Here is a 26198-nt window from a genome sequence, read left to right as displayed (position 1 = left end):
AAGGCACCCTCCACAGTTAAACCAAGAGGTAAGCTCTAGTCCTCAGTGGGTCCATGATTATTCACAAGTGTGGCCAGGAATTTCAAAATATGAAAAAGAGGAGCTGGAGAGAGGGCTCAGTGATTAAGAACACTGCTGCTCTTGTAGAGGACCTGAGTTTGGGTCCCAGCACCCACATGGAGGCTCACAACCATCTGTAACTCCAGCTCCAGGGGATCTAACACCTCCTGGCCTTCTTGGGTACCAGGCATGTACATGGTGCACATAAATGCAGGGAAAACAGTTATACTCATAAAATGAAAATAAATCTTTTGTTGTTGTTGCTTTTTTTGTTTTTTTTGAGACAAGATTTCTCTGTGTAGCCCTGGCCGTCTTGGAATTTACTCTGTAGACCAGGCTGGCTCTGAATTCACAGATCCACCTGCCTCCGCCTCTCAAGTGCTGGGATTAAAAACATGTGCCACCAACCCAGGCGGTGGTGGCGCACGCCTTTAATCCCAGCACTCGGGAGGCAGAGGCAGGCAGATCTCTGTGAGTTCCAGGCCAGCCTGGTCTACAAAATGAGTTACAGGAAAGGAGCAAAGCTACACAGAGAAACCCTGTTTTGAAAAACCAAAAAAAAAAAAACAAACAAAAAAAACAAAAACAAAACGTGTGCCACCACTGCCTGGCAAAAATAAATCTTAAATTTTTTTCCCCCCTCGAGACAGGGTTTCTCTGTGTAGCTTTGCGCCTTTTCCTGGAACTCACTCTGTAGTCCAGGCTGGCCTCGAACTCACAAAGATCCGCCTGTCTCTGCCTCCCAAGTGCTGGGATTAAAGGCGTGCGCCACCACCGCCCTTAAAAAATTTTTGAGGGCGCTTGGGATGCAGCTCTGTCGGTGAAGTTCTTGCCTGTCACAGAGGAAGTCCTGGGTTCCATCCTCAGTACTGAGTAGTCTAGGTGTAGGACACACACCTGGAATGTCAGCAGCACTCAGGAGCTGGCAGCAAGCTCACATCCTGTGAGCTCCGTCAGAGCTTAAAGTCAGCTTGGGGCACACAGGACCCTATATGGTACAGAAAAAAAAAGCCAAAAACATAGTCGTCTCTAAAACACAACAAGGGAGCAAAGGCCCGTCTGCAGATGCACATCAAGTTCTGAGACAGACTTGGGCAGATGTTATTAGTAGTCACACACATACACACACACCAAAAAAAAAGAAAAAGAAAAAACAACTACATAGTAATTTATTTTAAAAGGCCCATTTTATTAAACATATATTTTTTCCTTTCAGAATCCCAATTAAAAAAAACTTTATCTACTTAAAAAACCACATAAATCAAACAAACAAAGAAAGCAAGCTACCAGGACTACTAGTGATGCTAAAGGAGGCCATGGGTGGAGAGGCAGAGAGAGCTACTAAGAGGACTAGTCAGGGGATCTAAGCAGCCAAACAGGCCTAGGAAGTGCCTCCCTGACCCTCCTTACCATGGCAACCAAAGACCAAACTTCCCTAATGATCTCACAGATACAAGCAGTTGCTCTAATTTAAGAAGCATGTGTTCTCCCTCCCTGCTTCTCCCAGCATCAGGGCCTTTACAAGACATAGGTGTTCTTCACCAGCTGCTCCTTGTCATCCCCAGTGCTCCAGACGGTGCGGAGAGCACGCTCCTGCTTCCTGCGTGCCACACGGATCAGGCAGACCACAGAGGCTCCCAGGAGGAGGATCAGGGCCATTACGAACAGCCCCACCAGGATTACCGCTAGGAATAAGAGGGACAGGCAGGGTAAGGAGGGACATGGACAGAGAGGGCCAGCAGCCCAAGGAACTCGGAAGGGGACCAGATGCCCTCCTTAACCCGGGAATCTGGAGACTGCCTGCCAGGGTGGTCCCCTGCAATGCCACATATATAGAATGGCTCTTGTATTTTTTAATTTTGCTTATGTGTGTTTTGCCTGCATGTACGTCTGGGCACCACTGAGGAAGCCGAAAGAGAACACTGGACTCCCTTACCTCGTGTCACAGATGTGGGTGCTGGGGATGGAACCTGCACTCTCAGATTTGGAGGAAAGGACCCTTGCCTGCTGAGTCATCGCACCAGCCCTATTTTGGTTATCTGAGACAAGGTCTCAAGTGGCCCAAGATGACTTTAAACTTCCTATGTAGCTGAGTCTAGCCTGGAACCCCTGAATGGCAACAGAAGAGCCCCTGCCGGTGGCTGCCTGAGCAATGAAGTCTGGCTGGTGAGGGTGTACTCAGCAGTGCTGGGAGGGACCCCAGGATTCCTAATTGCAGGTGAATAACTGCGGCTGCCTCACTGGTCAGTTAAGATGCTTCCTTTCCAGGTGGGGCTCCATCTCAGGCATGTGACTTCCTGTGACATTTACCTGGCTCCCCTCCTGCACTGACTATAGGACCTATCTACCCCTTTGGGGCAATCCCCTGCCTAACTCCACCCACAACCAGCCCTCAAGACCTGGGCACCTTTCCAGCCCCGGCCCTGAGAAGTGGATTCTACTTCTGGAACAAGGCGGACTTGTTGGCCAGGTCTTGGCCCCTTAACAGGGAAAAGAGCAAGAGGCCAAACCAGTATGGCAGGTCCACAGGCAAGCACCCACTGTGCACACAAAGGCTCAGAAGCAGAAGTAGGAGGGTACAGGGTCTCCTCACCAGGCCAGACTGTGACCTGATACCCCTGACCACCTCTTCACGCCCCATGGCAGTTAAGTCCCCTCCAAACCTGGAGTTCCCCTCAGGCTTGTCTGTCTGCCAGACCCTCCCTCCCTGGGGTTCAGGCTCGGCCCCGACTTGTGTAGTGTTTACTGTAGGACAATGTCCACAAGTTCCAAGCTGCCTAGCCACTTTCACAGAGACACAGCACTCTGCCACAAGGACGTTCCAGTGAGGAGTATTATAAGCAGGGCAGAAAACACAGCTGGGCAGAGCCCAGTTAGTCCAGGAAGGCCAGAGGCAGGGAGGTGGGAGGCAGGTAGAGAAGGCTAAGAGGCCACTTACCTTTTGTTCCAAGGGTCAGAAGAGGATACACCTGTTTGCCTAAAGAGAACACAAAATGCTGAGGTCAGTCCACTGTGCTCTCTATCCTCAGGCCTGGGACCAAAATGGGTCCCCTCTGCCTCCTGAACACCAGGGCTCTTCCCAGGAGCTCTGGAGGCTCTGGGACCTTGTCATTCAAGGGTCTGATAGACATTTCCAAAGCCCTCATTTTAGGGAGAGGGACAGGGAAAGGACCTCTCAAGAGCCCCTGTGGTCCAGGGATGGGGTCCGCTGACTTACCAGAGCACCGTTGCATGCACGCCTCCTGGGAGAGGTAGCTGTTCTTGTTGCCCCGGCACCCGCCATAGATGAAGCTGTCACAGGAATTCTTCTCAGCATCATAGTACCAGCGAGGGAAGGCTGCGCGGCAAGGCCCAGTGACAGCCTTTGGGACACAGTATTCTAGAAGCAAGAGCAAGAGAGCCTCAGGAGGACCAATCAGCAGGGCCAAGAGGAGCAGAGCCGAGCCCAGAATGCCTAAATGGACTGCTCAGCAGATGGAGAGTGCCAGCTGCATGCTGAAAGGCCTGGGGGTCAGACACGGCCAGTCTGGACCCTTGACGCCAGCTGTACATTCTCTCTCTCTCTCTCTCTCTCTCTCTCTCTCTCTCTCTCTCTCTCTCTCTCTCGTGTGTGTGTGGGGGGGGGGGAGAGGATGTGTGTGTTGTTATGAAATTGTGTGGTCCAGAGTGATTTTTGAACTCGTGGAATCCTACTGTCTCAACCCCCCTACCCTAAGTGATGGAATTTCAGTTGCATACCACCAGGGATGGGGCTGAGGGTGGGGGGCTGGATTCATTTTTGGCACCTTGTAGACAACCATGACCATGTTGTCTGTAGCCCCCCCAGTCCCAGGCACCTTACATGTACCAGGGCATCCTCTCCTCGGTTCTGGGACCTTCACTTTACACATGGGAGTCATATACAGGGTGCAGCTCCTGTCCACAGCCACAGAGCTGTGACAGTCAAGGTGTAGGTAAATTCTAGAAGCACACAGTCCACTGCCTTCACTCTGCTGCACATTGACTCCTGACAGCTTGGATACTCACTGCTGCCTGCCATTCCAATCCCAGCTCTAAAGTACAAGCACCTGGCAAGGTTTGGAGACCCTGCTTGACAAGTTCCTCCTAGTGAGTCTCAATGCCAGCCAACCACATAAGGATACAATTTGTTAAGTTATACCTTCATAGCTGAAGATCTCACCAGAGAGGTCCTCAGAGTCCTGCTTTCTGGGAACTGCAACATAAAATTCTGGTTAGGAGGGACACAGTATGATTGGCCTAGCAGGGCTGACTGTAAAGGGCCCACGGAGGGAGCATTGAAAGGGTAGACATATCCCTTGGTCTGATGTCCTCTCTGGAGCACAGGACACTCTGAATGAACACTGGAGGTAGGTGGAACTCCTGCTCCTTCAGTGGTTACTATGGAAACTAATTGCACCCATGTTTCTGAGGTGATCAAGAATATAGCTTTGTTCACTTCCTGACATTCCCAGAAACTTTTATATTTACTGGGGAAATTCCCTTCAGAGACAGGCTGGAAATAAGACCATGCAGGGTCCTACATAGCAACAAGGGCCTGGGACAACTGGGAAGTTCTCTAGCCTAACCCGGGCGCTCTGTAAGCCGGGCGAGCCCCAGCAGCCACCAAACTCCCACACGTACTCTGGTGTCCAAGATGGAGGCCAGGGCCCAGACTGTGGTGCAAGGGACTGTCCACTGGGAGGAAAACTGTCCCCATCAGGGGTATATAGTCCACCCTCTGTGAAGGGACCACTCACCCAGGCTCCTGCCGCAGAGTCCCTTAAGCATAAAAGAGGAGCAGGGCGGCTACTGCCAGCACTACAAAGCAAACTAACACAAAGCTCTAGATGAAGGGCAGCAGAGGACAGAGGGGTGGGGTGACAGAGGACTTCTAGCAGAGGGAGGGAGACAGCAACCCCAGTGGGGAGCAGAGGACCCAGCACAGCAGACAGCCACCTGGAGGGAAGCCAGGGCCTGCGCCATAGGTCTGGTGTCTTCAAGCACAAGTCCTCAGCCTCGTGTTGCTGGCCCAAGAAGTGTACAATGCTGGTACACTGGGGGCAGAGGGGGAAGCCCCTTTCGATTCCCAATTACAAGTGTCCCTTCACAGTCACCATCCGGGCGGCCTTCATCCCACCTGGCTCTTTGGGAACTTACCACTCAGGACGGAAGAGTCGGCCCCATTCCTGTCCCTGGCCACACCATCAATGGTGTTCTCTGTGAGGGGACAAAACCAGAGAAGAAAGGCACTGTCAAGTGGGCCCTGTGTGCCACAACCAACCCTCACTTCTCCCTTCTGTGGAGCTCCTGGGGTGCCTGAGGGCCATAAGCTTTTGATACTTAGAGGAACCGGGACTGCCTGAGGAATCAGCACAAGCTGGAGCAAAAAGACTTTACATAGTCAGGGCTCCCAGGGCCACATAATCTGTTGAGCCCATCTCTCCCCTCTCTCTCTCTCTCTGGAAGTAGAGTTGGAGTTACGACATTTTGTTTTTGTTTTTTTTTTTTTTGGTTTTTCGAGACAGGGTTTCTCTGTGTAGCTTTGCGCCTTTCCTGGGACTCACTTGGTAGCCCAGGCTGGCCTCGAACTCACAGAGATCCGCCTGGCTCTGCCTCCCGAGTGCTGGGATTAAAGGCGTGCGCCACCACCGCCCAGCTTGTTTGGTTTTTTGAGACAGGGTTTCTCTGTGTAGTTTTGGTGCCTGTCCTGGATTTCACTCTGTAGACCAGGCTGGCCTCGAACTCACAGAGATCCTCCTGCCTCTGCCTCCTGAGTGCTGGGATTAAAGGCGTGTGCTGCCGCCACTGCCACCACCACCCGGCTGAGTCATGACATTTTAAATATAGATCTTTAAATTTAGTGATACTTTAAAAATTAGTTTGTGCGTATGTATGCATGTGTCTGTCATGGGGTACATGTGAAGGTCAGATGACAACCTCCCACCATGTTGGCCTTTACCCACTAGGCCATCTCACTGTCCCCATTTGAACACAGACCTTAAGCAAAGAAATATCAATGGAGATGCTTAGGGAAAGGATAAGACAAAGTGGGTGTGCCTTTCTCAGGGAAGCTGCCTCTACATTTGGGGAGGAGGGGTGCTTTACTTCTAAACATTTATTTATTTTAAAAAAAAAATGTGTGCATGCCTGAATGAACATGAGCTTATATGTACCACCTGCCTACAGATGCCTAAGGAACCAAAAAAGGGTACTGGATTTAGGAACTGGGGTTTAAGGTAGTTGTGAGCTGCCTGATATGGGTGCTGGGAAATGAACCCTGGTCCTCTGTAAGAACAGTAAATGCTCTTAACTGCTAAGACATCTTTCCAGCTCCTTATTTTGACTTTTTATACAGAGTATCACCCTGTCCCTCAGACTGGCCTAGAACCGTATAGTCCAACTGGCCTCAGACTTGTAGAAATCCTCCTATAGGAGGATTAGGCATGAACCATCACATCCAGTTTGTATTTTATTTATCTAGAATTTTAAAGGCACAAAACAGTGCAACGTTTTTAATATTGCTGAACCACACACTCAGAATGGTTGAGATGATATACTAAGCATGGTGACATACCTGTAGAGCCAACTACTTAGCAGACTGAGGCAAGGTGGTCAAAGCAGCCAGCCCAGGCAACACATAGACCTTGTCCCAGTAGAGGAGGGTGGGGTGGGGGCGGAGAGTGAAGAAACAAATAAACTTCAAAAAGATTTTTTAAAAATATACTTTATTTATTTTATGTGCACATTTATCTGTGAGGGTGTTGGATTCTCTGGAACTGCAGTTATAGACAGTTGTAAGCTGCCATGTGGGTGCTGGGAATTGAACCTGGGTCCTGTGGAAGAGTAGCCAGTACTCTTAACCACAGAGCCATCTCTCCAGCCCCAAAAAGTTTTTTTTTATGTGGGTGTTTCTTTTTTTTAACAGATGATCTTGCTATATTGCCCAGGCTGGTCTCTTAACTCCTGGAATCCACCTGCCTCAGCCTCTCAATTTTGGAGCTGGGTAACACTGTGCCTGGCATCTGATGTAATTTTGTCTCCACCACAAATTAAGAGAGTAGGTGGATATGTCTGAGGCTGGCCTGGCCTGATGTCATTCAGCAGTCACTTCATAAACCAGCTCACCTCAATCTGCCTACCTGTACCCTCATCAGGCCACTTTCTGGCAATTTGCTAAAGGCTTGCCTATGTAGACTGAATGCAGGCACAGGGACAGTCTGGTCCCCTGGGAGGTTCTAGTTCCCATTACAAGTTAATAAACTGGCATACACCCTCAATAGAACTGGCAAAGGAGTCCAGGCTCTGGCAGTTTTCAGCTTGCCTTACAGATTCCTTCCCATGAGAGTGCCAAGAGACACACAACCAAATGCCCACCAAGAGCTGTCTGTCCGGGCCCTTGCAGCTGGGGTCAGGTTCTGGACCATGTCCAGGGAGACAGTGACTGCCTTATGCCCGCTGTCTCCTGTTCATGGTCACTTCAACTCTCTTCTAAGATGGTCACAGCACATCAAAGGGCAGCAGACAACATTTCCCAACTCTTCCCTCACACAGGAGAGGGAAACGCACGGAAATGACATTTTCTTCACTCAGTTTCCTGATGAACCAGTTACCACTCAAAAGGTGAAGGGCTGGCCTGCACCATCTAAAAATCACACCCTAGCTAGGCATGGTGGCGGGTACCTATAAGTTAAGCACTTGAGAGGCAGAAGCAGCAAGATCAAGACTTTAAGACTTGCTTGGATGACACAGTAAAACCATGTGTCAAAACACTAAAATCAGTTCCTATCCCCATCTCTCCAAATTCCCCAGAAAAGCAAACTGTCCTTCCTCATGCTCAGATTTGAGCACTTCACCCCCTGCAGCAGACGTGAGGTCACTCACTGCCCAGGGCCACTGCTGATCGCCTTCACACAACCTTAAGATGCCTATCTGATTTCTGGATGCATAGCTCAAAGCCAAGAGAGAGTAGCCAGCAAGTGAGGAGACAGAGGTAAAAAATAACCCTAATGCCCAGAGAGCAAGGGCCTGTAGGAGTGAATCAGGAGGCCTGGTGGTAGTTTGACTCTTTCCAGTAAGAAATAAGAGAGCCGGCTGTGAAACCAGTATGGCCATGGAACCAGCACACTGGGCCTGCTTTTGCTTTTGAATCCCACACCATCCCAGGTTCTGAACTGAGTGAAGATCCAGCAGACAGAAAATACCCACATCCCATCAATGAACTCTAAGCACCAAATTCTCCACACTCGAGCCTTACCAGTGACACCAGCACACTTCTCAAGACACTCCTCTTTGCTCTGGTAGTTATTGCCATTGCCTTCACAGCCTCCATACACAAATGGCTGGCAGGATTCATCAGTGACATTGTACCACCACCTGGGGATGGAAGCCCGGCATTTCCCCACTACCTTTGAAACGCCACAAGACTCTGAAACAAAACAGAACCCATGTGGGTTGATGCGGGCAATCCTAGGGTCAAAGGACGTGCACATATTCTATAGGAGAAAGTCCGGGGTCTTCAAGATACTCCAAAGGAGAAGCAAAGTATTCTGGGCATGTCAGTTCCTCTTGACCTGGTCCCAAAGCCTGTGTTGATGCTGTCTTCCTTATATGGAAAGAAACACATCATCTGGCAACCAAGTCCAAAGCACCCGATGCAGCTGCAGGTGGCTTCTGTCCCTGACTTCTTCCTTAACAGAGATGCACAGGTGAGGGCATGGCTCAGCAGAGCACTTGCTAGACACATGCCAGGCCCTAGATTCCAGGCCCTGAATACCCTCCCACAAAGACAATCAGTATACAAACACTCAAATCCAAGAACCTCAGACACAAGCTTCCCAACTCTAGTTTCTCATCTCTAAAGGGCAACACAGCTCGTGGGTCTGGGTTCCAGGAAGTCCTAAGATTTGCCACTCCCATGAAAGAGGAAAATACCAACCACGGTATTCCAGTCAGACGCATTTGCAGTCACTGTTAGAGGCTGGTCAGGGGGGCGTGGATAAGGCAAGGGAATCGCTGGAACTAAAGGAGTTTCTATTCTTGGAGGGCCTCAAGAATGGAAAGCCACCAGAACCTGATCACAAGCCCCATGTCTTCCTCCGCAGTGGCACACTGTCCTCCCCATCCCAGCTCAGAGGCCAATCTGATGAACACCCAAACGACAGCTCTCAAGCTCAGCTGTCCCAGAGCCGTGTACATGCTCACAGGCTGCCCTTGTTCCTCTCCAGCTTGCTCACATCAAGGTTATTCCACCATAGGAGATAATCTTGGATTTGCACTTCCACTGCATCTCTCAAACTGTTAGGATGATGGGCACATGGAACCAGATGTTCTCAAAACACCAACCTATAGACACAACACATTGCTACTGTGCAAAACAAAACCTTCCCCTTCAGCAACTCCCATACATGCCAGTAAATCTCAACTAACTAGCAGAAAAGGAACATTCCAGGGCCAGCGAGATGGCTCAGTGGGTAAAAGGACTAGCACAAGTCTGATGACCTGAGTTCAACCCCTGGAACCTCCCCAAAAGGCTGGATGCAGTGGCACATATCACTCCCAGCCTTCCTCCAGCACTGAGTTAAAGATGCTTGCAACTACACCTGGCTTTCATTTGGGTGCTGGTCCTCTTGCTTGTGACTTGAACCATCTCCCTAGCAAGGCTCATGGCACAGGTCTGTCATCCTAGCTACTTGGAGCTGCTTTCCAAGAGGGATGGAAAGTTCAAGGCCAATTAGTAAGATCCCATCTCAAAATTTAAAAAAATACAAGAAAAGGGCTGGAGAGATGGCTCAGAGGTTAAGAGCACTGACTGCTCTTCCAGAGGTCCTGAGTTCAAATCCCAGCACCCACATGTTGGCTCACAATCATCTGTAATGAGATCAGGCACCCTCTTCTGTGTACATAATAAAAAAAAAAAAAATACAAGAAAAACCAGTGGCACCTCACTCAGTGGTAACACACTTGCCGAATAAGTACAGGGCTCAAGGCGATCTCAGGAAGAAAAGAAAAAGAACCAGCCGGTATACACACCTGCAACAGGTGCTTCTGACAATATGCCAAAGGTCACAAAACACAGGATGGATCAACAATGCCCAGAGTAAACACACCGAACACATCTTCTGGTTTCGATTTGGCTCAGCCCACACACTGCCAGGTGGAGGAGGCAGCAGGGCCAACAAGAAGACAAAATGAAGAGCCCACAGGACCCGGTCAGGACCCCACATGGAAAACAGGAGGGACCAGTGCTACAGAAGTCACGCTGAGCCCAGAGTCCTGGTAGTCACCAGCTGTGATTGTTGCTGCTTTCTGTAGTTTTAGGTACACACCGGTGAGCTGGTGCACACCGACAATCCCAGCTTGTGGGACGTAGAGGCAGGAAGAGCAGGAATTTAAAGCTTATCTCACTCGGCAACACAACGAATCCAAGTATGGCCACAGGACACTGTCTGGAAACAACAACAAAACCCAAAAAAACCCGGAACATTGGCAGGATGATTCAGCACTTGCAGCCAAGCTGGACAGCTTAGTTCAATCCTGGTACCTACATGGTGGAAGAATCCACTTGCAAAAGGTGTCCTCCTCTGACCTCAAGTGCTATGGCATGCTTTTGAGAAGGCACATGCGCACAAATACACGCTAAATAGAAATAACAATAACCGTAATCTTCACAATGAAACAGAATCAACAATAAACCCCTTTGCTTCCAAACAAGGGCACTGAAGCTTGGAGAGGAGACCTAAACTCCCTCTGATCTGCTCAGAGCCCAGGTGCCAGGACAAGGGTTCCTCAGAGCAGAGGAGGTGAAGCTCAACTGACATCAATAGGCAGTGGGAAAACAAAATGGAGCTACTTGGAAACCAGCACCCCTTTATCACAATCTGAGAGCTCACAAAGGCAAACCCCCTCCATCAGAAGCCTTTGCTCTCAGTTACGGGGTCACTGCAGTAACATGCCAGAAGTGCTAGCCAAGGCTGAAAAGGATGTGGTTGGACATGATTTCAGCAAGTTATTTCTTAATAAGGGCTTTCACTATTAAACAAAAAGACTGAAAAATGGTTTAGTTGAGTGTTGTGGCGCACACCTTAAGTCCCAGTACATGAAGGCAGAGGCAGGCAGATCTCTTGAGTTTAAGGCCAGCCTGGTCTACATAGCCAGTGCCAGACCAGCTAGAGATTCTGTCTCGAAAAAAAAAGAAAGAAAAACGCCTGGTCTGAGTTATCTGCAGGTGATCATGAAAGGTGTGTCTCCTGTTCCAGTAGTCCGTTCCTTCTCTACAGTGCTGAGGAAAAGCCAGGGCCTAGACAAGCACTCTACCCATGAACTACACTGTGGCCTCAAGTCCTACAAACCAAGGCACGCTTTTTTTTTTTGGAACAGTCTTTACAAGTTGCCTATGCTTCCCAAATGCTGAGGTTACAGGTATATCCAACCTAGAACACAAAATTAGTCTATCGCTTCCAAATCCAGTAAGAAAACCAGGGAGGCGGGGCAGATGTGGCGGTCATGCATTCCTAACTCCACGACTCAGGAGGCAGGGGCAAGGATCACCTCAGATTGGAGCCTAGCTTGGTCTACTCAAACTGAGTTCCAGGCCAGCCAGGAGAACAGAGCAAGCCCCTGTTCCCTTTTATACCTCCTACACCCTCTGCCCATGAACACCAGGAAGAAGCTGAAGGGAGCAAATCCTAATTTGACAGGCATTTACAACATTGGCTGCGGTAAAATTACAGACTGCTGTCTGGGAATGTTGTCAAAAAGAAACTGGTTTCTCTGGTTCTCAGGTCACTAGTTTTAACCAAGACAATCTGCCAATGGTTCCCATGACTTCACCCTACTCTGCCAAATGGAAAGATCTGTTGTCACTTTTTTTTTTTGAGACAGGGTCTCTGTGTAGCTTCCCTACCTTCCTGTAACTCTGTAGACAAGGCTAGTCTCGAACTCACAGCCTCCTAAGAACTAGGAGACACCAAGCACCACCTGTTGTCTAGGCTCCTAAGCATTATCAGTCTGGTTTACAGGCTATTTCTACAAACACACAGCTGCAGCTGTGCTTACCACAATGAGAGTTCACTTCAGAAATACACCAAATACGCTGAGAGATACAGGAGATACTAACGCCAGTGGACGTACCACGTCTAAGCTTAACATTATGCTTCTGGAGCCGGAACCTGGGCCCTCATCTGTTATGTGGTAGGCAAGGCTCTACCACAGAGGCATGTCCCCAACCCTTTCTCATCTTCCCATCTGCTCTCTCCCAATGAAGTAACAACCATCTGGATCTTGGTGTTTTCTTTTTGGTTGAAACCAGGTTTTATGTAACTTGCAAAGTTGGTCTTGAACTTGCTATATGTAGCTGTGGAGGGTTTTGAAGGAGTGATCCTCTTGCCTCCCCTCCCTCCCCTCTCCTCCCCCAAGGCTGGGATTCACCACTCCTCCAGCTCTTTTTCTTTTCTGAGGCATCGTCTCACACAGCAGCCCCGGCTGGCTTTGAACTCAAGCCTCAACCCCCCTAAAGGCTGAGATTACAAGTGTGCACCTCCATATACCAGGCTTCTTTCACTTATGTTTCTATGTCCATTCAGTTTACTCTTGCAGGATGTGTACATTCAGGGAATGGACCCCAGGGTGTGTGAAGCAAACCCTCTAGGACTGAGCTACACCCCAGCTTGGGCTGGTGTGGGGTAGTACACACTCTTGATCGCAGGACCTAGTCTAACCCAGCACTCACGAGTCAGAGGCAGGTGAATCTCTGTTGAGTTCCAGAACAGCCAGGGCCATATAATGAAACTGTATCTAAAAAAATTAAACAAATAAAGCTCCTGCTCCGAGCTGCTGTACTCTACAAACGTCTGCTGTCTCACTCCCTCCGGGACACCCACCACACAGAAGTAGCACCACCTCCTGGTTTCTGTGAAAGCCTTTGCAAGCTTGCTGTGTGGCGATGGCCTCTAATGGGGGCAGCATCAGCATGGCCAGCTCTTCCGCCAGTGTGGAGCTGCACTTCCAAGGTTACTGCTCTCTCTCTCGGGTACATCTGTGTTTCCTGCAGTTCCCTCTACTACTCATTCCTGTAAGCTGTCACACAGGTTATCACAGGGATGAGGGGCAGTACAAACCACATGCTCGGCTGTGTATATTAACCAAGTGGAGAATGCCAAGTGGCCAAACAGCATCAGCAACTCCTCAGGCACCAGCTAGCTCATACAGCCATCTCAGCAGCTGGGCCAGCAGCTGGGACTGCTCTCCCATCCCAGTACTCACAGCTAATGAACCCTAGAGGCTCACACACGAACCCTACCATAGAGCCTCAGATTACTGAGCAAAACTGGTAATGAAAATTTGGGCATGTGGAAAACTGCCTTTACCACAGGCTTTGTGGATTATATGGTCTCTGGCAATTGTCATCAGGACAGCACAAAAGCTGTCATAGACAATGCATAAATGGATGGCTGAGCTACAACAAACGTTGTTTATGTGCACTAAAACTTAATTTCATATAATTTCCAAAACACAACATAGTGTTCCCTGGATTTTGTTCAACTATTCAAAAACAAACTGCTGGGTGTGGTAGCACACACCTGTAAACCCAGCACTTGGGGGTAGAGGCTGGCATTTTTACAAGGTGCAATTTAGGGCTGGGAGATTGGTGAGATGGTTCAGTGGGCACTGGCCTTTAAAGCCTGAGGACCTGGGTTTGACCCCTAGATCCCAGTGGAAGGAGGTAACTGACTTCCAAGTGCATGGCAGTATGCTAGTGCCCACCCCCACACACATACATCACCACACACACACAAATATGGCAATAAATAAGAAACTAAAAAGATAACATGTTACTTCCTCTTTTGAAGAGTGTCTAGAAAATGTCATCCATCGCCATGACATACTATAACTTGAGAAGGGAGAATCCACAACCCACACTTTGAAGGTTTGCATCCCTCACCATACACATTCCTCAGTTTATCCTTTGCCAAAAAGCCTAGCCAGTGCAGAAGGCAACTCTGCTCTTCTCATTAAAGCCACTTAGAACTCTCATGGGTAAGGGCCAAAGGGAATGGGGTTATTAGCTACGAAGATCTTCAGATAGTGTGAAGGCCACAAGCCACCCAAGTAGCAAAAGCAAAAACAGATTTTCAGCTGGACGTGGTGGCACACAGTTCTAACCCCAGCACTCAGGAGGCAGAGGCAGGTAGATCTCAGTGAGTTCCAGCCCAGCCAGAGCTATGTAGTGAGACCTTGTCTAAAAAAGAAAGTGGGAGTGGAGACAGAAGGGGAGATGAGGGAGAAGGAAAAGAGATCGCACAGAGCAGGACCAACTGTTACCACATCCACACAGGGCTTGATGCTCAGGACCTCTGGAAGAGCAGTCAGTGCTCATAACTGCTGAGCCATCTCTCCAGCCCGATGCTCACAGATTTACAGCAGCTGAAAAGTCCCACCAACACATCTGTTTGTGCCGGCCAAACAACCCGAGACATCCAGATAAGGGAATACTCTGAGCTGTTAAAAATAGACACGTGTGCGCCAGGGTAGAAAAATGTCCAAGACAGAGGAGTGGAGGGCAGAGTATTTTTTAAAGTTAGAGTTTAACAAATGTAGTTCTGGCTGTCCTGGAACTCACTCTGTAGACCAGGCTGGCCTCAAACTCACATAGATCCACCTGCCTCTGCCTCATGAGCGCTGGGATTAAAAGTGTGCGCCCTTTTTGCTTTCTTAAATCTTTTTGTTAGAAACTGATTTATAAACCAGGTGGCAGTGGTACACGCCTTTAGTCCCAGCACTTGGGAGGCAGGGGCAGGCAGATTTCTGAGTTTGAGGCCAGCCTGGATCGAGTTCCAGGACAGCCAGGGCTAAGAGAAACCCTGTCTTGGAAAGCAAAAAAAGAAAAGAAAGAAATTGACTTATGAGCTAGAAACAATGGCTAAAACCCAAGCACAGGATATAATGAGACAGTCTCAAAAGACATAAACACACAGACACACACACTTTCCCCACCCTCAACTAATTTACAGCAGCTGTGGTGCTACCCGTCCCTAATCCCAGCACTCCTCCACACTAGGAAGTAGACAGAGGAGGATCTTGAGTCTCAGGCGGTCTGAGCTACAGAGACCTTATCTGAGAAATACTTGTTATGTAAGGCTAGGATGTAGCTCAGTCATAGTTTAGCATGTGCATGGGTTCAAATCCCAGCCCACAGAAGAGGCTATTTAGGGGTGAGGGTGTGGCTTAATGTCAGAGCAGAGCTCCCTGAGTATTAGGAGCAAAGTGTAAAACAAGTGTTTGGGGAACAGATATTATATGGAAGATGGATGAGCATTCAACTTACTATGTGAATCTAGAGGCTTGCCAGAACGAAAAGCGATTGTTTTCCCTTTTTTTTTTTTTCTTGGCTTGCTCCCTGGCTTGTGTCAAACTCGACACACCTTCTACCTCGCCTCCTGAGTGCTGGGATGCTCTTCAAGACTGTTCGGAGATGGAGGGGTAGTGTGAATTATTCCCATTCAGGATAAGCTGGGCCCACCAAATGGGGATGTATGCTTGCCCTTATCTGCAGTTAGGCCCAGGCCCTAAGATTTGCATGGATAGGAGGGGAAAAAAAGCCTTACACAAGAACATTACTGTAACACACCCCAAATTCAAAGGGCTTATTATAAGCCCTATGGTACAAAGGAAGGGCCAAAGGGATCACAGTGGGATCACTTAGGAGAAGTACGTAACACAGATTGCAGAACACCTGGGGCCTGGGAAGGAGGCTGTTCCTGTAAAGGACTAGTAGTGCATTCATCCTGCCTCCAACTGGCTGGTTTCCTGGCAGCTTCACTGACCTTGTGTTTATTTCCTCATTCATATGGGGTGGGGGAGGGCGAGCAGTGGGTGTAAGGATAAGTGGTGGGTAAGGGTGCTTACAACCAAGCCTGACAACTTGAGTTTAATTCCTGAAGCCCATGTTGGAAGGACGGAACTGATCCCTACAGGCTGTCTGCTGGCATGCATGCACATGTGAGTACATGCACACCCACACCCACAAATAAAAAATTTTAATGAAGGGCTAGAGAGACGGCTCAGTGGTTAAAAGCACTGGCTGCTCTTCCCTAGGACCAAGGCATGAGTCTCAGTATCCACATGACGGCTCACAATATTCTGTAACTCAGTTCCAGGGGATTCAATACCACCTGCTGGCCTCAAGGGCACACATGTAGTGCACAGACCAGCATGCAGGTAAATACCCATGCACATGAACTAGATAAACATGTAAAAGTTTAAGTCTACAGTAGTGAGATTGAATGCAGGCTTCATACATGCCAGGTGAGGGCTCTACCACTGAGTCACACTGCAGCCCTTTCTAGTTTCTATTTGGAGGAAGGGCCTCATGAAGTTGTCCAGACTGGCCTTCAAGCTACTCTGTAGCCAAGGCTTTAAAGCTTTTGATTCTTCTGCCTCAGTCTCCCTGGTAGTACCACTAGGCCTAGACAAAAAGCCTTGTATTCTTTGGTATAGCAAGCCCACGTTCTCTGGTTTCACTGGCCAGACACAGAGGCATGAGCCTAGATTGCAATGAGGAGGCTGAGGCTAAAGAATCGCTTCACCTTACTAGTTCAAAGCCAGAATGGGTGACACAGTGAAACATAAGCTCAGAAAGCCAGCCCCACAGTTCTTAGTGGCTTTGAGGGTAAAGCAAAGGCCTGACTCCCTTTATGATTTATAATGAGGACATGATAATATAACTAGTAGAGCCTGTCTGTGTGATTTACATCGGTTTTGGATCTAGAAAGTACGAAAGTGTTTGGCAAGTTTATTTGCAAGCACTGGCCCGTGACCTTCCTTCAGACTTAGCTTCTGGCTGTGGAACACACCATTAATCTTTTATTCCTTGGTTTGAGACTAGGTCTCTGTAATGCAGGCTAGCCTTGAACTCAACTGCTATGTAGCAGAGGATAACCTTCAATTCTTTCTTGCTCCCCTAACCTCCACTGCCCAGAGTGCTGGAATTACCGCCACAGAGCTGGTTTATAGGCATTAAGAATGATGGAACCCAGGCCTTCAAGTATCTGAGGCAAGCATTCTACCAACTGAGCTGCATCCACCCCCAGCCCCATGCCATCAATCTTGAGGCTATCTTGACTAAGTAGAAAGCCAGTTAGCTTCCTCTTCATAGACCCCTAAGATGCATCTTGCTGCCTTGTCCATTCACTGCCTAAAGTAAAGCAACAGAGAGAGGTTCTCCTGATATGGTCCTGGGAACTTAGGTGCGAAGATTTAGCTATAAATGCTTAAACTAAGCCAGGTGCAGTGGTGCAGCTCTGTAACACTCTGGGGCCAAAGCAGGACTACTGCTATTTGGCTAAATAAATAAATAAATAAAAGAAGAAGAAGAAAAGCTTTCAACAAGGAGCAGACACTTTATGAAGGCGGGACTAACCATATTGACACTGCAAAAATGAGGACGAACAGCAGATTTCACTGAAATTCAGCAAAGCAGAGGAGTGACAGGGACAGGACTGAAATCTCCCTGACTTCTTATGTGACAACAGCATGTCTCCAGTGGCCTGGTCCCTTGTCTGCACCATGACACTTTGGTACAGGAGTACAGATAAGGAATTAGGAGGCAGGAAGTGAGGGAACTGGGGAAATCAGAAACCCAGACTTCAGCTACTGTCTGGACATCAGGTGTGTTGTTTCTGTTGTGGTTGTCTGAGACAGGGTCTCAGGTAACCGAGGAGGGACTCAAACTCCTGACCCTTCTGCCTCAGTTTCCTGAGATGGGATTACAGGCTTGCATTACCACACCTGGGGATGAGACTCATGTTTTTCATGAAAGCAAAGATACTGGACAAGAAGAAACTCAGGGCTGTTTTGCTAAAAACATACTTGTCTATTGAGACTTGTGTATGTCAGGCTAGCCAGGTATATCACGTAGCCAAGGATAACCTCTGTGACCTCCTGATCTGCCTCTATCATGCCTGGCCTTGTGCTGTTTTGTTTTAGAGGGGCCTCACTGTGTTCCCAGGGCTTGTCTCAAACTTGCCTCCGTCTCCCAGAACAATGCTTTAATCCTGAAGTTCTAAAGCTGACAAATACTTCATACTCATCCTTTTCTCATAGTGTACCTTGGCTGGCCTAGAACTCACTCTGCGGAACAAGCAGGCCTCCAGGTCTGAGAGCGTCACCTGCCTCTGCCTCCTAAGTGCTGGCGGTAAAAGCATGTGCCACCTCACCCGGCTCCTTGCCTTACGGTAATCTATAGCCACTTATTTTGGTTAGCTTTCCAGTACAAAGCCTACTAATACCCATCTTCCCTAGGTCTTGGTGTCTGGAATGTGCCATTATTAGAATTTAGAAGTTTTAAAATAACCCCTGGGTAGTTGTGAGAAAAGAACATTTATAATGACAAGTCCAACTTAAATTACAAGGGTCATAAAATTTTGGTGTTGTGGATTTAAAACTCTGACCTTTTAAATACAAAATATTTAGATGTAAAAGGTTCTATTTTATAAACTATTAGCCCAACGCAAACAACCACTCCTACCGTTACTCCACATTCCTCACTAAGGCAGGACTATGAATTCTACCTTTTACCTGCATCCATGCCTTGACCTCCATATCTCAATGGAAAAACTTGCATGGAAATAAATCATCTCTTTCCTCTCCGTGGCATATACATGAGTTCCTGTGTGTGTGTACCACGCTTGTGTGTAGCAGTCAGAGCTCAAGCAGATGTGCTCCTTAATTGCCTTTTTTTTTTTTTTTTTTCTGACTATGTAGCCTTGAGCTGCCTGGAACTGCATATGTAGATCAGGCTGGCCTTGAGCTTGGAGATCCATCTGAATCTGCCTCCCAGTGTTGGGATTAAGAGTGTAGATCACCACTCCCAGCCCCTCCACCTTATAGTCTGAGACAGGGTCTCTCATTGCATCTACAGTTCACCTAGTCTGGCTGCCTCGCCAGTGCTAGGACCATAGGCCTACGCTGCAATACCTGGCTTCTTACCTGTGTGCTGGGGGGCAGCAAGCTCTTACTAACTCAGTTGTCTGCCTAACCTGTTTTGTTCAGTGTTCTGTTTGCAAAGCTACAAGGGGGCTTGGCATTTAGTAGGTACTTAGTAAGTATATGTTGGCTAAATTAATAAGTATTTCAGACAGCCTTGCCCACAAGCAGGACAACCACCTCTTCGACGTGACCCGCTGATACCAAGTCCTGATGCACTTTGGCTCCTAAGCTGCTATGCTGACCATCAGGGTCATGACCACCCATGTAATCAAGGAAAGGAAGGAGCCAGGGACGAATGGCAAGCTCCGGAACTGGTGGAAAGCATGCCGTGCAGTTTAGGTGTTGGAAGCCATAACTAACCCAGGAGGCTAATGGAAACTGACACTTGCTTGAAAGTCAGCAGAGGCTCTGGAATGAACGTTGCTGGGCTCAGCTCCAATGGAAATTCCCAAGAACCATCAACAAAGAAGTCAGGTCAAGTAACCATTAACAGCTGATGCCTGAGGTGCAGCTAACAGTTACTGGCGGCAGGAACTGAACTTAAGTGATGACTCTTAAAGGAATTTCCAACTTGGGAAAACTATGTGATCTGACCTTGTAATAATGACCAAAATTATATTATTTCAGCCAAGGCAGGTGGCACAAGCTTGTAATCCCAGCTACTCAGGAGGCTGAGGTAAAAGATCCCAAGCACAAGGCCCACCTGGGCTACAGAATGAGTTCAAGGCCAACCCAGGCAACTTGGAGCCAGCCTCAAAATAAAAAAGAGTCAGGCGTGACATATACTTATAACCCCAACACTTGAAAAGCGGAGGTGGCATGATCAGTTCAAGGTGATGCTCAGCTATGTATGTGAGGCCAGTCTAGGCCATATAAGACACTGCTTCTAAATAACAAACATAAATGTAAAAGCATACAAAGTGCTTGCCTGGCATAGGTGAGACCATAAACCTCAGCCCTAAAAAGAAAAAACACAGGACCCTTTATGTATCAGGATTATCACCTAAGGCCTAAGGAAGTAAAGCATTTGGTAAAATGACTTTTCCTCTTTTAGGAAGTAGCATGCCCCTTAAAAACCATCAGGTGTCAACTACTTCCTTTATTAAAGGGAGCACAGTCCCGAGATGAGGCCACACCCAAGACATACAGAGCAGCAGGTAACCAAAGGAAAGGAATAACTAGACTTGGAAGTGTCCTGTTTCACAAAGGTTCTTGGCTTTGGCCCATGGGGTGCTATGTGGAAACACAGGCCTGTATTTTGCTAAGGTCCTATCAGACCTTCATACTTTCAGGCAATACCCCCAAATTAAACATTAACATTAAAAATTCCCAACTTTGGAAATCATACAATTATCTTGGGTTGTGAAGGCCTGTGTGTCTCCATGGCAGACTGAGATTGTTCCTGAATGCTAGATAGAAACACCAGGTGCAGGATCAGCTTTCTCCTGCTTGCCTAAGTAACCAGTGAACCTGCCACACCATTCCCACTGCCCTCAGCCACCAACACTGACAATGTCAGACCACAGAACATCAACCACACCTATTCACCGCTCTCCACACACAACCCTCAACAGCCTGCTCAGTCCCTACCTCCATCCAACTCATGCACCCTCTCATTTCATCAGTCTCTTTTCTGAATCTTTAAAAAAAATTTAAGCCAGTTGGCTGTGGTGGCATATAACTTTAATCCCAGCACTCCGGGAGGCAGAGGTAGGTGGATCTGAGTTCTAGGCCAGCCTGGTCTATAGAGTGAGGTCCAGGACAGCCAGGACTACACAGAGAAACCCTAATTTGAAAAACACACAGAATAAATTTAATTTTAAAAGTTTGTTTTATATGTATCAGTGTTCTGCCTGCATGTATAAATATGCACCATGTACACACCTGATGCCTGAGAACATCAACAGAGGGCATCAGATCCCTTGAATCTGAGGTTATAAATGCTTGTGAGCCACCATGTGGTCACTGGAACTGAACTGATCCTCTGCAAGGACACTGAGTCATCTCTCTCTACCCACCTTGAGCCTTCGTGATACCTTTCTCTAACAGAAGCTAGACCCCTGCTTCCAGACCATTCTCCCTCCACGCTCCCCATACCTCTGTGGCAAAAAACATCTATCATCAGAGTAGAAGGTTGTGTCATCTGCTGACCCAGCGCCTCTCTTCATAATCCTTACCTGGGGTTCACTGCCTGAGGCTGCTCTGACTTGTGTGGGATTTCCAGTTAGACAAATGAGCCTTGTCTTGTCTGTCCTCCAACAACCTTGTCCTCCATATCACCTCTCAGTCTAACACTAACATTTTTTTTTTTTAAAGATTTATTTATTATGTATACAGTGTTCTTCCTGCATGTATGTCTGCAGGTCAGAAGAGGGCACCAGATCTCATTACAGATGGTTGTGAGCCACCATGTGGTTGCTGGGAATTGAACTCAGGACCTCTGGAAGAGCAGCCACTGCTCCTAACCTCTGAGCCATCTCTCCAGCCCCTAACACTAACATTTAAATCTCTTCAGAGCCGCAGTTTCATCACCTACGTTCATCACCCATTCTTTCTAGTTTTCTAGGTCTTTCCTTCCAGAACCTCAACTCTAACAACCTGTTGGCTCTACCTACCACCTTTCCGCTGCCCCTCAGGTACTGGTGTAGATAATATTCCATGAACAGCCTTTCATAATCACACCTGTCCACGTTCCTTCACTTCCCTTTGTTGGCACTGTGCAGCTGCGGGCCAGAGAAACACCCCACCTGAGTACATGCTTTTGCTCGCTGAGAAAAACCAAAGCAAACAGAGAGCACACACACACACACACACACACACACACACACACACACACACACACACACACTCAAAACTGCCTCCTGCCTCAGATCAAGCTGTTGAAGCTTTCAAACAAACAGCACTTGAGATAAGTGAGGGCAGCAGTTCACCCTGCTGGACAGCTGTACTTCAGAAAGGTCAGTAGGCCAGCTGCTGCAGTCAGGCCAATGTGAACAGAAAAGGACTGTTCAGCAGGACAGGGCCTCATCGATTACCATGGTGTAACCTTCCAGAGGCCTATAGCGGCACCGCCACATCAGGTTGGTTCCGGGCCTAGAGGACATGCAGAAGCTTAGAAACCATAACCAGATGTAGTCACAGGCCAGGTAACTACAGGTGTAAGGCAACAATAATGTCTTCATCTGAAAAAGCCCCTAAGGGCTGCTGGAGGCTGGTTTATGCTACAATGATCAACAGCCCATTCTCCTGACTCTGGATCTAGAGCTGAGCCTCTCCTCACTGGCCCTTGGCATTCCCAACTTTTTCCCCCAGTCTTCGACAGAGGAATAAACCATTCCTCAGAAGCTACCACAAAAACAGCCTGACTGCCACACTTCCTGCTTTCTCTTTCATCCAATAGGTTGACCAGAAGGCCTTGGGCCATGTGGCTGCTGTCCACTTCTCCCTCTCCTCTCCCCTTCCTCACTTCTGTTCCAGCCTTGGGGACTGTCTTTCCCTTGATCACAACCAAGTTTACTCTGGACCCAAGGCTTTTGTTCTCCACTACCCCCATAGGACACTGGTCCAAAGGTCTTGTTACAGTTGCCACCTCATTCTTCCTGTTAGGACTCAGATGTCACCCTCCTCAGACACCTTCCTAGCTAGGCGCCCCTGTTCCCACCCGTCTGTTGTTGCCACTTGGTCATTTAATCTTTGGCAAGTACTCGCTCACGGGTCTCTCCCACTGGAATCCAAGCTCTGTGAATGGAGGAACCTGTCTCTTCCGAGACAACTCCCATCCACTGTCCTCACCAATACTCAGCGGGCACTCAACGAGTTTGCTGAATCAATGAATTCTTTCAAGAGATCCTTCCAAAGCTGGCTAGTGCTTGTCTGAAGTAGTTAAAGTACTAACAACACTTGAAGAAGCCAACCCCAGCTGCTGAATGCCAATATCAACACTCTCATACCAGGTGCTCCTGCGCCTGGCTGGCACCTTGGCAAAGCTCCTCCCTTCTGCCACCGCTTCGTCCTTCGGAGATCATTTGGAAGGCTGTTGCCCTACATCCTAACAACAGGTGTTCTAAGAGCGCCTTCCCTGTACTCAAAGCTGCCAACAGGTCAGCTCAACAAATCCCCACCTTCTGAGGCCTGGCTCCCCCGACCCTGCTCCCCCGGGCTTTGTTTGGCCTGGCAGTTTCCGCTTCGTTGAGCTCACCCACTTCCTGCCACAGGAGAGACCAGCGCCACGCCTTCCTGGATCAATACCCCCATGTCCCTTCCCAAGGGACACTTTATTACCCTTACACCTCCGCGCTCGCTGTTCACTCCGATGTGTCGCCAGCCTTCCCACCCCTCCGCCTTGCAGGGCCGGCTCCCCCGCACACTTTCACCATCCCAAGGGGCCTGCGATCCCCGCCAGCTGCGGCCTCCTCCACCCGCTCCCCTCCTCCTGGACCCCCGCCCGGCCCTCACCGTGGATGTCTAGGTCTCCGCCGGCCGCCTCGGCCCCGGAGAGGAGCAGCGAAGCTAACAGGGCGAGGAGCGCCCGGCCCCGCCGCGGCCCGCCCAGCTGCGCCATGACCTGCCGCCCGCGCCGCGAGCCAGGCCTCGAGCCACCGGCCGTTGGGGACTCTCGAGCAGGTGCGGGAGGCCCAGGGGCGCGCACGCGCACTGGAGGCCCGCGAGCTCAGGTGCGGCTGCGCCCGGAGCGGGTAGGGGACCGCGAGGCGCCCGGGTCCCAGGAAGCCCCTTCTTCGGGCTTCTGGCGCGTACGACGCCTTCGTCGGTTCCCAGCACGTCCCTGGACGCCAGGCGACACTCGGCGACTCTCCCGCGACTTAGGACTCCACAACGCCTAACGTCCGGGGGGCGGGACTGCGAACGGCGGACGCTGGGAAGTTAGAGGAGGTGGCGGCCGGGCCGGGGGTGGAGCGCACCTGGCGGGGCGGGGCGGGGCAGGGCGCACACGGCGCAGGCGCGGAGGGCGGGCACCTGAGACGCCGCTCTCCCACCTTCACCTGGGACCGCCCATGGCTCTTGGGAAGGAGGCGTGGTTGGCGTTGGCCCCGCCCCGGCGGCCCTGGCGGGAGGGGTGGTCCTGCGGCGCGCCCTCGCCCTTGCTTGTGGGTTTTGGCCACGACGCCATCGAGCCTTCGCTCTCGCGCTGAGACTAGGGCAAGAGACACACACTTCTGGGAAGCCTGAGGCTTTCTGTCCCCCCTTGCTTTAGCCTTCTGTTAGGGATTTTTATTCTGCCTAAATTCAACGCTCTTTGAGCCGTGACCAAATGTCCCGGACTCAGAAGTGACCATGCCAGACTAGCCTGTGTGTCGTCGTCAGACAGGCGCAGCCCGGAGTAGTGATGCGGAAGCAGAGGGAAGAGGGATCAGGAATGCGATGGGGAAATCCTAGGGTTGAGTGAGCAAGGGCTGGGACAATGAAAACCAGAGCATGGTAGGAGCCCGCCCACACAGGTTCCCTATTCAGCGCGACAGCCAGCCGGGCAGGCGACTGCCAGGAAAAAGGTGGCACGTCCCGAAAACAGCAGGTTCCCTGGACCCTGTACAGGAAGATAAATACAGTTATAGAGGGGTCTTAGGGCAAAGATCAGAACCTTAGGATGAACAGACCTGAAGCGGGGTGGGGACAAAACCACAGAACCAAGGTGGGCTTCTGGGAAGAGGGTTCATATACACCGGATGAATGGAGCAGGACTGACGGGAGTAGAAGACCACTACCAAGATAATTAAGATGATTACATTATCACTGAAATAGTTCTGTTAGCCTGGAGGTGGTGGCGCACGCCTTTGATCCCAGCACTCGGGAGGCAGAGGCAGGCGGATCTCCGTGAGTTCGAGGCCAGCCTGGTCTACAGAGTGAGATCTAGGACAGCCAGGACTGTTACACAGAGAAACCCTGTCTTGAAACACACAAGAAAGAAAGAGAAAGAAAGAAAGAAAGAAAGAAAGAAAGAAAGAAAGAAAGAAAGAAAGAAAGAAAGAAAGAAAGAAAGAAAGAAAGAAAGAAAGAAAGAAAGAAAGAAAGAAAGAAAAGGAAGGAAGGAAGGAAGAAGGAAGGAGAAAAGGAAGAAAGAAAAGAAAGAAAATGATGTTCTTGGGCCAGCACCTGCCGCCAAACCTGATGCATACATGGTGGAACTGACTTCCCAAAGTTGTCCTCTGACCTCCACACTTTAGCCATGGCACTTATCCCACATACATATAGACATACAAATAAAAATAAATGTATTTAAGAAAAATAAAATAGTGTTCTTGTTATTGTAAACAAGACTGGCTTGGTTGCACACGCCTGTATTCCCAGCAGCGGTGGTCGAAACAGGACTGGGATAGTCCAAAGCCAACCCCAGCAACAAGCAACAACCCCTGTCCCTCAAAAACAAAGGGAAACAAAGCCACCCGGTGTGGGGTTTCACTCAGTTGGTAGGGTGCTCACCAAGCATGCAGGAAGTCCTGAGTTTGATCCCCAACGCCACATAAAACCAACCTTAGTGGCACATGTCTGCAATCCCAGCACTCAGGAGCTGGAGGACCAGGACCAGGAGGAGTTCAAGTTCATTCTCAGCATAGTAAACTCAACCCTGCCTGTGCTGCATGAAACCCTGCCAAGCAAAAGAGAAAGGAACGAAAATAAAACCCTGAAAACTGGACAGTGCATTTGGGGCTGGGATGGTCTAAATCAAGAGAGCCTTGGAATTGGCAGTGGAGGAATGACTCAGTGAGAAGTCGCCTCCATAACTGAAGGAAAAGAAAAGGCAAGGAGCAAATACTGCAAGAGCAGGAGCAGCAGATAGGTCTCCTTTTTAAAGATTATTTTATGTGGCTGAGTGTTTTGCCTGCATATATGTATGAGCACCACACCACACGTGTGTGCCTGGTGCTCATAGAGACCAGAAGAGGGCATTAAGTCCCCTGTAACTAGAGTTACAGGTGGTTATGAGTTACCATGTGGATGCTGGGAACCAAAGTCCTTGGCTCCTTGTTTGCAGACAGTCTCTCTGTGAAGCTGAGGCTGTTCTGTAGCTTACTCTGTAGACCAGGCTGGCCTTGAAAGTACAGAGATCTGCCTGCCTCTGCCTCTGGAGTACAAGGATTAAAGGCATGTGCTACTGTTGTAGAATATTATTTTAGCCGGGCGGTGGTGGCGCATACCTT

At 49.2% G+C, this 26198-nt stretch overlaps 1 protein-coding gene across 2 annotated transcripts; it reads right to left on the bottom strand.

Moving 5' to 3' along the window:
- Positions 1–1228: 1228 nt before the first annotated feature.
- Positions 1229–23989, bottom strand: Spint2 (serine peptidase inhibitor, Kunitz type 2). Of its 2 annotated transcripts, XM_052762212.1 has the most exons (7): positions 23500–23989; positions 8315–8485; positions 5218–5277; positions 4220–4273; positions 3278–3439; positions 2999–3037; positions 1229–1745 (listed from the first exon to the last, which is right to left on the bottom strand). In XM_052762212.1, the coding sequence occupies exons 1-7, from the start codon at positions 23603–23605 to the stop codon at positions 1579–1581; spliced, it is 759 nt and encodes a 252-aa protein (XP_052618172.1). In that variant the 5' UTR covers positions 23606–23989; the 3' UTR covers positions 1229–1578. The 2 variants fall into 2 exon arrangements, with proteins under 2 accessions (XP_052618172.1, XP_052618173.1); XM_052762213.1 differs by lacking the exon at positions 8315–8485 and having other exon boundaries at positions 23500–23983.
- Positions 23990–26198: the final 2209 nt, after the last annotated feature.

Source organism: Peromyscus californicus, unplaced genomic scaffold, assembly GCF_007827085.1.
Source record: "Peromyscus californicus insignis strain IS unplaced genomic scaffold, ASM782708v3 Scaffold_4__1_contigs__length_199733344, whole genome shotgun sequence".
Taxonomy (NCBI): domain Eukaryota; kingdom Metazoa; phylum Chordata; class Mammalia; order Rodentia; family Cricetidae; genus Peromyscus; species Peromyscus californicus.
This window is presented reverse-complemented; position numbering and strand designations above follow the sequence as displayed.